The sequence below is a fragment of the Anopheles gambiae genome, chromosome 2 (genome assembly GCF_943734735.2).
Source record: "Anopheles gambiae chromosome 2, idAnoGambNW_F1_1, whole genome shotgun sequence".
Classification (NCBI taxonomy): Eukaryota; Metazoa; Arthropoda; class Insecta; order Diptera; family Culicidae; genus Anopheles; species Anopheles gambiae.
Genome location: NC_064601.1, coordinates 49624173 through 49636671, shown reverse-complemented (window position 1 = coordinate 49636671; position 12499 = coordinate 49624173). Strand labels below are relative to the sequence as shown.

Below are 12499 nucleotides of genomic sequence, written 5' to 3'. Positions count from 1 at the left end.
GCGAGAAACGCGACGAGAGAAAATAAAGTTAATGTCATTTTTAAATATCCCGTTGCGAGCGGGCAGCAGTGGGAAAAACGGTACCCAAATACACATATTCACACACATTGAAACAGCCGGCCATAACCAGGATGGAGCGAAACCGTTCGCCCCTCGTTTGGCTCTCTTATTGAATGTTTTATTAGCGATCATTTAACGGTTTTACTATCGACACAATCTCATCCTTCGCAGTACACAATTCGGCCCACATTTTCCGGGCGTGCATACATTTATTGTTGCTGTAAACAAACACACACATATACACACATTTTGATTGCTCACATTTCACTAATGCTTTCGCTCTTTGTTCCGCTTCCTTGCCCGCAGGTATCGTCATCCGGCTTCTTTGAACTGCAAATACTGGAGATTTCAAACACCAACAGTCATCTACTGTCAGGATACTGCTGCGGTTTGCCACCGGAGAAACGACAGACCCAAACGACAGGTAACTCGAATCGTTCGTGGTTTTGCGGTTTCCACCGTGCTGCCCAAATGAGCGTGATTTATCTACCCGCCACCACTAACAATTGTTCTCTTTGCGATCTGCTTTATCTTTACACGCACACACACACTCATTTACACACAAATAGGATGTCCGGCATGCGCGACAGCGTTCAGCTTGTGCCTGAAGGAGTACCAGGGAACGACGTCAAGCGTACAGCAACAGCAGCAGCAGCTGAAACAGCCGGCCGTAGCCGTGGAACCGCAACCGTCCGGCCTTTACGGCTGTGCGTTCGGTAACGCCAGCACGCCGGTGCTGGGTGGGTCGAGCTTCGTCCTGACCGATCCGGAAGTCGGTGGCATCACATTACCCTTCACCTTTCGCTGGACGGTGAGTCATCTACTTTTTTCATGCTGTATACTGTCATCGAATGTCGAACCACAAAAGGGATCCACCACACATAGAGAGGGTTCGTCGCTTTTCCTACGTACTGCGTGCGTTGAAGTCATTTGTTTCGCATTGCTCGCGAAATGTTTCGAAGGTTTCGTTTTCGGTGGTGCTCGAATCTTTATTCTCTCGTTCACCTGTAAGCTCGAGATCGATGTTTCTGATAATTACTTCTTTGCTTGTTATTATTTGGTCTCGCATCGCATGTCGGCGGAATGTAAATTTCGAACCGGTCGCTTCGTACAACAAGAACGCAAGCAGTTAACCCGCTATTCGAAGCTACATGCAATTGGCAGTATCGAAGTTTGATAATGGACTCGCATGAACGAACGCGCAATCCCGCGACTGAGTCAGATTAATCAGAGAAAAGAAGCGATAAGATGGTTTTAAGTATCGCTGACACTTTATTCGATGTAAATGTATGGCTTACATTTCTCTCCCTTTTATCGACTTTTTTTTACACGCCGTGCTTTAGAAGTGTGTATGAAATGCAAACGTGAAGGTTTTCCACTCGAAACGCAACCACAAAAGGCAGTCTGTGCATAGGTACACACAGGAGAACAGAACCTTTTCTCCCTCCATTTTAACTTCGACAAATTGCAAATCCCACACTTCCCCACATCGTAATGGCTTGGCGTATCTCTCGTGCACACTCAAACGACCACCCATGCTTGTTTCACGTTTGCAAAAACCACTATTACGTTTCGATTCCCTTCGCCACTGCCTGGCGAGTCAAGTTACCGATCGACCGGCAAACCATGCAGATTTGCAGCGGCACGATCACCGTCCCGACCAGTACCATTTATGAAACACTCAATAACGATAATGAAAATATCTTGCATACTTTGTCAACATTAATCATAATCGTTCGTCCTAGATGGGTCTCGCTTACACCGAGACACAGTAGTAGTGCAGTGTGAGCGTACGTAGGTTTTCTCCTCTCCTACAATAAGCCAAGCATCGCACAGCCCATGTAAAGCATTGTTAATTTACCAGTTTAGCAGACATTTTTCTCGCACCCTCTGCACTGTGCGCGAAACCGTGCTCGTTTTAACCTTTTTCGGTGCGATTCCTCTGGCTGCGGTGCAACCGAAACGATCGCAGTGCATTAAAATTGACTCGTTTCACCGCTGACTTGACGGACTTGGCGGTACGAACCGATCGCGATCGCGTCGCTGCCCGAGCACTCCCTGTAACTGTCCGGTTGCGAAGGATAGCTCACACACGAGCACGCACACAAACCGCTGCAGCATAAATGTGCACACACACACATGGTGTACACTTCATGCATGCAACGGTACGCATCGGTGCACGGATTGGAAGTAGATTAAAGATCTGCCTATATTTTCCCGCCATTCGCAATCGAACCGTCTCAATCATCTCCCCAGTGCGCAGGAGATACCCAGCACCGTGCCATAAATTCCGCACTGTATCTGTGCCGTACTCACTGCTGCACAGCCTTCAAATCTGCCCCGTCCTGTCAAAGGGGAAGGTGAAGGGAGATAGTTTTTTTTTTGCCCCAGCCCAACAGACAGCCTTCTGCTCGAGTTAATCAGCATACTTCAGCGATCTCCACGCAAACACACACACACAAATACGGTTGCAATATCTGCAAAATAGCTGAGAAAAGGAGGGAGGAAGTGGGGGAAAAAACAGATCTCAACTGTCTATCCAGATCGATCCGTGCTAGTTTATGCAGGATCACTTGCCAAACGCGGGCCAACGCGGAATTCAATTCAAATTTTTCATTTGCCCTTTTTCGGTGGCACTATTGCTTGATTTTGGATTGGAATTCGATTGAATTCAAATTAGATGGCTTGTACTTACGACACGTTAGCGGTGGACTCACCCGGACCGGACTACGATCGTGGACGGCATTGCGGGATCGTCCCGCTGGAGCAGCTCCTGTGTGGCGTTGCGATGAATATGGACCGTGATTGATGCTGCTGGCGAGGTTTCGTTGTGTAAGCAGAGCATTTTGGTGTGTGCCTGTTTTTTCCAGCTCTCTTCTTCTTTATTCGGGCACAGCACACATTTACACACACAGGACACCTTCAGACGAACGGGGGAACTGACACCACAAAACGGGTCAATTTAAATTGAAGCGAAGAATTTTCTTCCGGCAGACGGAGATTTATGTTCCATTTTCATTCTGCCTAATGCAAACGCTAGCCGTTTTCTACACAGAACTAAGTAGTAATGCTGCTCCGCGCAAGTAAAGCGATCAGAAAATGTTACTCTGAATAATGCAACGAGGCTTCGATTAAAAACTGTTGCATGATTTATATTTTCTATCCACATAGCAAGGTTCGCATGGAGTCTAAAAAATAGAGTAAATCACGATGCTTTTGCAGCTTTTTCCAAATGCAGTTGCATCAAGCGTTTCGCCAATGAAAACGCTCCGCTTCGCGTAACATTTCATGAAGCACGAAAACTGTAATCAGTTTTGCCCGATCAACTCGCCTTGGTTCGTCGTCATCGATGCTCATTATCATCGTCATCATCATCATCATCGTTGGCCGTTCTGTTGTGTCCACTATCTATCCAAAACACGAAAACGGCTTCATACAGTTCCGTTTGCCACCGGGAGGCGAAAAATTGGTACACCGCGATCGCTCTTATTAATTTCTCCCGACACACTCGGCCGGACTGTTTGTTGGTCAGTTCGGTGGGGCGTTAAATTAAAACGAACACCATCCCCTCTTGCTTGCCATCGCTCGACAGCACTCACACTTTGGAACGAGCAACGAAAGGGCAAAATCCCAATCGACAGCAGGAGTGTGCGCGCGCACTTGGTTTGGTGCCATTCTGTGACCGATGACTCGAGCGACCTATGGGCAGGGGCTCGAATGCATCTTCCGATCGTACTGAGCAGCAGGAAAATAGCGGCGAAAGAAAAACGTTGATCGACTGGCTAACTAATTTATCCGGCTCTCGTACTCCCGCTTTTTTCTTACTGCTTACGCTCTCTAACACTAGCGAGCTCGTCAAACCTGGAGCCCGGTTGGTTCCCGTTCTCATCATGGGCACAAAATGGTATTAGCAAACAACAGAAGCACTAGCGCTAGGAGGGAAGGGCAGTGCTTTGCACGGTCATCAGATGCAGCACCTACACCCGCTACACGCCTTGATAGCAGCGTCAGAAAGACGAGCGGACAACAACAACAAAAAAACCTACTCCTGTCCCGCGAAGGCATCGAGTAGGGCGTATTTTGTGCAACTATATTTTATGCTTCAATTCGTTTCGCTTGTTTCATTTTTTTGTCCGTACACTCGCTGCTGTCTATGTTGCAACAAAAGCAGCATTGAATGTGCCGGACTGTTTGATATCTGAAGCCACCCTGCACCAGATGGGTTGGACTCATTTTTTCTCTCCAGTTTTAGTAACTGGTGCTGCTGCTGTTGCTGCACTGTTTTTGTGCTGACAAAAGTTGCATGATTTATGCGCGATCGGCTAAACGGCGGATAGGACTAAATTGAGCTTGTGCCCATTTAACGGAACAATAACGGCGCCCACAGCGTGCTAACCGAACGTTACGTTGGGTGCTGTAATTAGAAAGATAAAAAAACCACACAATACAGCTTTCTTACTCGTATCGACCCACAGTCGACCGTGCTTGGAAGCTATCGAAGCAACTATCATCATCCCCAGCAGCAGCCCCATTCCGGGGGAGGACATAATTTTATTCTTTTCCTGGCGGCTGCAAAGCATTCCCGGTGCAGCTCGGCACAAAATTACTAACGATAAACGACCGGCTAAATACTTCTCAACATTTTGCTGTACACTTCTGCCCTTAAGCGACACGAGCGATGCTAGAAAAAAAAGCTCAATGCAGCGATGATCAGTATCTCCAGCATCGCGTCCCCAGCCTCTATGCCTTCCCATCGCGCGTCGAATCTAGATCGATCGATTGTGTTGGACCGTTGCCGGGGTGGAAGATTGTTTTTTGTGCAAAATTTTCTATTATACCATCGTCGCGTCGACATCTCAATTTCCTCTTCACGTGCTGGCACAACAAAAGCAAATAATATACACAAACACACACACATACAAAAAGCCAACTACCTTAGCTCGATGCACTCGACCCTGTGCTTCAGTGTTTCCCGGTTGGTTAATTAAATGCTTATTGCTAACGGAGCGGCTCTAGTGTGGCGCTCGTCTGCCACAGCTCGACATTGAAAACATGTGCACGCGGGTACTCGTGTACACACACACACACACACACACACATAAAAAAGGGTTGCCCATTTGCCTAGTTCCTCCACCAGGCGCTGCTTGATCGGAGATAGGTTTTGCGAACCAAACCACCCCAAACCCTGATACCCCTGTTGCGAGCTCGTGTCCGCAAACAAGCCTCTGACAAGATATTTCTATTAAGCATATCCTTTCGATCGGCCGAAAGCGAAGCCGGAAAGTTGCGGGAATTTATTGCCAGGGAAGTCGCGATATAGCAGTTTCGATAAGCATTTGCCACATCATTACCAGCAGAACGCAGCATCGCTCGGGAGGAAATAGCTTCTTTTTTGTGTTTCACCTATCCCTTCAAGCATGTACCGGTTGCGGTTGCTCGTCTTTCGTGCCCTTCGGCACTACGCAAGCTTCCGTTTTCGGCTGACTAATGAAGAGTGGCATCTTTTTCGAGTGCGTCATGCGATGTGTGGTTCGAGTTTTGCAACTCGTTTGTATACAAATGTATCCTCCCATTCCCGCTGCGATGCAGGATGCAATCATCGCTCATTCCGAAGGGGGGGGGGGGAGGGATGATTTTCGGCCCGTCATTCAATCGATAATGAGCGTCGATCAAATATTCATCAAAGCTCGAAAGGCAACGCGAACTCGAAACTGTCCGGACAAGAGTTCACACATCACCCAGCGCACACAAATTACTGTCAGTGTGTAACAATTCAATTCGATTCCCTAATTTGGGCAATATCTCATGTAGTGCACCCCGGCCAACCCCGCCGGGACACCCCGAAACAGAACCGGCAAACAATAAAGAAACGATTCCGGCAAATGGATTTTAATAAGTGTTTTATATGGTTTTCCACTCCCGGACGGAAAGATTGTCCGGGGCCTCCTTCTCCACCACCGCCACCGAGAACGTGCGCAAACAAAATAAAGATGCACCACAATGCACCACCGATCGCGTGGAGGGTGTTTATTTTGGAGCGAATCGTTTTATTACCTGCCGTATTTGCCGTACTGGCAATCTCATTACCATATAATGGGTTGGAACAACTGCTCGCCACTGCTTCCAGTGTGTGTGTGTGTATGTGGTGCTACAGTGGTTTCCCTTTCGGTGAGAAAATCGGCTCGCTTTGGCAATAAATATTTATATACTTCCGCCAAGCACACACTTCTTGAACAGTCACAGTGCGTTCGGGGCTGTTACTTTTCGGGCCTGCTTCCTCCTCTGCAACTGCCTCAAACTGTGCAATTTGGAGTTTGACTTGCATTTTCGCCTTATCCATTCGATCACCTGTGCCCAGACGAACGAAAATCGAAAGGGAATCGGTATGTCTATGTGCTTCGGTTGATGGGGTTTTTTTTTTTTTACAGATTAATTCAACACTCAAAAAAACCCGAGCAAACTTTAACAAGCAGACTTCCTTCTGTTCTTGACAGTGTGGCCGGGGAATGTGGCCATTGATTTGCTGCCCATCGACTGTGTTCGACTGTGACCTGGGCACGGCAGAAGAGAGCACAAGGTAGTGTATGTAAGTGTGTTTGTGTGCGGTTTGTGTTGTTGTTGCAGCGCTGCTAATGCAGGAAAGAAACAAACACCAAACTCTCATGGCTGGCCGCTGGTTGGGCGATGGCGTGGTGGTGATGGTGCTGAAAAATAAATCGACAAAAAGCCAAAAATTCTCATGCAGATAAAAGTGGCGTGTATCGCGAAAAACGCGAAAGCAGTGCGAAAGAGTGGACGCGAAAAGAGCTGCGTTCGGAATCGCCTTAGAAGAAAGAAACCTACAAGGAAGAGGTTAAAATGGTTAAAAAAGCGATGACGCACACATACACACACACTGGCGAACTGGGCGAAAGAAGCGAAACATTTCGTCTCATTAAAATTCCTCACAACTGAAATATATCTCCGGACGCGCGGTTCCGAAATCATCCCCCCAAAATCGTTTTTCCACGCTATGCGCTCGAAAACCCGCTCTGGGCACATACGAAATGGTCACACACGTAAAGCGATGCTCGCTGCCATGTGGTACACGGATTGATTTGAGGTGCCAGCCTCAGGGAGCACTTTCACGTCCCGTGCACTATCAATCCGACTGTCTCGGAGGTGTTTTGACGTGTTTCGTTGTGGTGTTTGAAGTGATGGGTTGCCAAATAATGACCTTAGAGGATGGTAATCGATTTCAGCAAAATTAAATGATATGTTTATCGGGGATTGGGAGCAATTATCATTCTGTGAACAATCACATTTGTATAGATCAACCAGTTCAGTTTGATTTTTATTCATTTTCTCGAACAAAGCAGAACAGCACCCAGAACCCATACTCTACTCCAAGCGATTCTAATAATGGGCGTGTAATTTACCTCCTAGTTAAAGCTTTCTCCGCGTTTAAACGATTCCAATATGAAATATGAAAGCGCATCCGCGCATCGTTCGTCGCATTGGCCGCGGATAGTCTCACGAAAAACTCGTTGCACCGCGGTAACTGTCGTCGTGGCGCGCCTGGTTAGCGAAGCGGATAAAAAAACGGACCAAAACTCCTTCACGACCATGCGGCCGAAGCGAAGCGGGACCGGATTATTAGATCTATCAATGTTATTATCCAATATCTTCACTGCGCGAGCATCGACGCGAGGTCCGGCGTGATTTCCGCTGTTGTGCGATCTTCCCCCTTTCTCCGCCTGTTGCCTGCTCGACGCCGACATGAAAAAGGATCATTTCTTCCCAGATGACCAGGGCCCGAAACCACAGCGCGGGAAGAGTAAATGTTATTACCATTTCATTGTATCGTCCATTATTTATGATTTTATAAATGGAACAAAAAGCAATTGAAAATGGCAGACGGAAGCGGGCGGGGAGCGGGCGCAACTCCCGTAAGATGAAACAGAACAGAGAGGGGGGAAGCGATCTTGCGATCTTGTACAAACCGGCCTGAGCCCGGACTCTGCACTCGAACTCCATCGGCAGCAGCAGCAGCAACCGGAGCAGGAGCAACATCGGCGGCAATAGGCATCGCGCGGCGTGGATAAATCATCCGATCGATGCGCAATGCGCATCGCAGCGGAAACGAAATCGATATTTTATAAATGTATGAAATAACCTTCGCCCAGGGTACACACTCGCCGGGGGCAGGCCGGGTGCCGTCGTCCTCGGGCAGATGCCCCCCCGCCGAGGGGCAATGTCTCCACGCACGATTTTCCCCGCTGGGGGTGTGTGCACACGTCGCTCTCACACAGCGCAAGTGAACCAACAAAACCCGGGACACAGATTTACACCCTCCGGATGACCGGGTTGAACACGCGGGGTCACCCCGGGAATGGCCCCTGGCAGAATGGCTGGAGGGGGCGGGTTGTGTAGCGCGGGGGTCGCGTTTTTCGATCGTGTTGCAATCGGCCGCGGCTTTTGTGTGTTGGTTAACGATTCGTTTATTTTTTGCCACTTTTCAACGGCAAAACAATCCCGAAACGAAACGGTTATCAGATTGCTTGGCATTATCGATTTGCGGTGCGCGATACGAGCGCGTCGTTGTTGCCAATGCTGCGTGTGTGTATGTGTGATGTGTTAACGTGGCGACACGTGAAAGGACGATATCGGTGTAAATTTATATCTCGCCATTGCTCCACACCGCAAAAATCGCAAAAAAGACCCTGCCCGGTCGCAAACCAACGAGCGGACAAATATGTAACAGGAAACGCTCGGCTCTGTGCCGCCGTTTGCACGTACGGACAAACGATCCGGGGGACGGGGTTGCAGGACGTGATCGATCGGAGCCCGGTCCGGGCAGCATAATTGTAATACACTCCAGTTCGCGTAGAGACTGTCCAAACCGATGCACACACCGATAGTAGCCGATCTGTTTTGTACTGCCAGACTACTCGACACGGGGACAGGTGGCTCGCGTCGCCAGCGTAAGCGCGCCGTCTGGTCGCCGCGCCAGGCGAACGCTCGGCAAACTCGGCAAAAGCATAATTTTATCACATCGCACGGTGCAATGTTTAATTGCATTTCCTCGTACCTTCCGCGCGCGCGCGCGCAAGTGCGGAATGTGTGTGCAAAACCTGCACCGGCCCACCGGGAAGATACTCCTCATACACATAAATTAAAGATGAATCTCTAGATATTGTGAGTGTGTATGGGAGTTCGATACATTTCCCCTCTCCCCGTCCTGACGGTGGTGATAGTGGGCCCATTTTGAGCGCATTCAACAACCCAGCCGTCAGACGATATCGCATTACACCACCGGGGATTGTGTGATGGCATTCGGCAGACGGAGTGGAAATGATAATGCGCGCTGTACTGGGACGGGACGGCGCTTGCGCGAAACTTCCGAATGCTGTCGAATGCTTCACATTGCCCGCGTAAATCGTTCCGAAGGGAATAGCGATGATTGAAAAACGAGCCGCTTCTTATCTTGCCTACTCTTATCTGTGTTCCAGAGTGAGGGAGAGAGAGAGAGAGAAGCTGAAACCACAATCCAATAAATTACACTCACTGCAGCCGATTTCAATCGATCTATACACGCTTGGTGCATTGTCAGTCCCAACGATCTGGCGATAATTGAAGTTGGCTGCACGGGTGCAGGGAAAAGGTTACACGCAAGCCGAGTGAAAATCTTTCCCAATCCGGGAAAACTGCAGCACCTTTCCAATGCGGCCAGATGCAATTTCTTCGCAACCGCCGTCCGTTGCAGTACCGATTTTAATTGGAAACTTTTGACGGTTATGATTAAGTTAGCGATTGTTCAAAGTGACAGCTGTCAATCAGCGGTGGTTCTCGGAGCCGGGGGAGAGGTTGTTTTTTCCCTAAACATCGGCCAAACGCACCGACAAGAGAAAAGGTACACACATAACATCTAAACATCTGAAGCGAGTCTACGCGCCAGCGGCGGTGGCGGCAGCTTTGGTAGCGTTTGGTGGGCGTTGCACACTCGAGGGGGGATAGAGGTTTGCTTGTATTGTAGACGGAGGTTAAGAAACGCACAACGAAAATTAAAGCACTCAATCCGAAACGCGCAGATCCGCGTGCAGGCTCGTATGAGAAGCGACCAATTATAGGGTTTTCAAAATCAATATCTCACACGTCAATCACGTCAACTCCACCCGCGGCAGCTTGCTCAATTCCACCTCGCAGGAGGAGGGTTACACGCTGGGATTCACTTCTCCACCGGGTGAGTGATGTTTATCAAAGGGAGAAGAGCGAAGGAAAAAAACAGTCAAAACGTCGCTTCGATTCATTCAAATGTTGGCCCGGTTTTGCGCACCGGGCGATGGGATTTTTAATTAAATCGAAACACACGTCCCGGAAAGCGCTGCTTGTACGAATGTTGGCATGCCAACCGGAGCAGCAGGGCGGAGAGGTAGCAAAACCACCACCACACAATGGCAGCCAACCCTTCCAAACCCTCCCTGCACTCCACTCCTTGCCCGAGGGTCTGATCAGTGCTGTCTGATTTGTACTCGTTTGCGCTTTGCGTGTTCCATATTGATTCACAATCCAGCTCACCAAAAACCTTCCACCCGAAAGGATGCTGGATGCATGCTGGGGAGCGGTTGAGGAGGACTTGTGACGGCAGTAGCTTCTTGCTGTCGATAGAGCGGCAAGCTTTGAAGGGTTCCACAGCTCTATCTTTCTCTCTCTCACACAGCTCGGTACGGTGGAGGGCAGGGTAGAGGGCAGCAGAGATCTTTTCATCAAAGACAGACGACTACCGACGAAGACGCCGTCGACGTCGTCGTCGTCGGCTGATTGACTGACATGCGAACGGGAATGCTCAAGAAGCACAATGCACCGGAGAGTCCGTGCACAGGTGCTGCACACGCAGAGGGGACGCACGGCCTGCAAATCATCGAACACGGCTGGTTCAGCAAAATAAGCACAAAGTGAAAGATACAAAAGGGAGGCCCAAACAGGCCCACCGAGCAGAGCCTTGAGTGTGAGAAAGGTCCTGCCAGCTACCGGCACAAGCAGCACGAAAGTGAACACAACTTCCAAAGCTCCATTTGTGAAGTGCATTCAAACACACGTTTCCTCCAGCACCAAACCCTCCCACCCAATCCCCCCGTGTCCTTGCCGTCCGCTCACTTCCCATTCTATCGCATACCGATTCCAATTCGTACGAACCAATCGAACGAACCGCACTCAATCGCTCAATAGTTCGTGGAACGAGGGGGGAAAGCGGGTGGTAAGTGGGGTCAGGCAACCGCTCGGGAGTAAAATTTGGGAGAAACCGAATAAATTAACTTGATTCACTTAATTGGCTTCAATTTAATGCTCGCAGTGCCCGGTAGGCGGACGGCCGGGGCGACGCGATCTTTAACGCGATCGCGCCTCAACAAGGAGGAACGGTGACGACGGCGAAGGACGACAACGAGAATGAAATGACACAAACAACAAAACTGCTACAAGCAAGCCTCTACAGTTAGCATTTCCTACCGAAACCGGCCACCTTCTTTCGATCTACCCTTTTGCGTTTTGTTGCCGTGCAGAACACGAAACACCAATACTAATCAATTTGAAATATTTCCTTCCTATACCCCTCCGCCACCCCTATCTCACCACGTGAAACATTGCCAGTGATCCTTGTGCTTTCCCTTATTGACTTCTCCGTTCTGCACTTCCCTTGCGCAATCTGCAAGTCCGTATGGAAAAGTGTAGCCAAAATACCTAAACTCTTGCCGCATTACTTTTACTTCTTGCTGGGATGGAATTTGGAGAAGAAAAATCAATATAGCAAAGCGAATCAGATACCTCTTCTGCACTTCTAATGATCGTTATTTTAATTATCCTTTTCTCACCCTGTCCATAAGTTTTACGGTAGTGTGACCACCATCTATTAATAAGGCGGGTTCGTCTCTTTTAGCGCATTGAAGTCGTTCGTTTCATTCACTGAATTAAATGATTATTCTTTGCAAAGTTCACTTGCTTCACTTCAAATTGTTAGTGTTGTTGTTGTAATGTTGTTTTACAAAACCTATCGCTCAACTATAGTTTTATGCATCATGCTACTCATAATTTTGAAGGTATGCACTTTTAAACAAGCAGACCGTCAAAATTACCTGCAATTCGATTTAACTGAATTAATCATCTAGGGCCGCTATTGCTGCCACAAAGCAAAGAACCTCAACATCACCCAAACTGACCATGAAGATGTTAACGAAAGCGCCCTTTAAAGAAGTCGGCACAGGCAGAACGAGGAAGCAGGAACCGTTAAACCGTGTTATTATATTTTATGGCATGTTTTTATAACCGTTCAGCTTTGCACTTCAGCAGGATTGTAAACCTCGGCTCTGCTCTGGTTTGTTTTGCTCCGTTTGTGTTTCACAAACAAAACAAAAAGCTACACATGCTCTGCGCGTTGTTTTCTGTTTTGCTACATTCCATTGTT

At 48.5% G+C, this 12499-nt stretch overlaps 1 protein-coding gene across 1 annotated transcript in view; it reads left to right on the top strand.

The window, feature by feature from the left end:
• The window catches only part of LOC1273981 (protein serrate), a 105941-nt gene that overhangs the window by 25511 nt on the left and 67931 nt on the right, over window positions 1-12499 (top strand). Inside the window, exons 3-4 of the mRNA XM_061651024.1 lie at window positions 367-484; window positions 630-871. Coding sequence (XP_061507008.1) covers window positions 367-484; window positions 630-871 — 360 coding nt within the window. The remainder of the gene's footprint in view (window positions 1-366; window positions 485-629; window positions 872-12499) is intronic.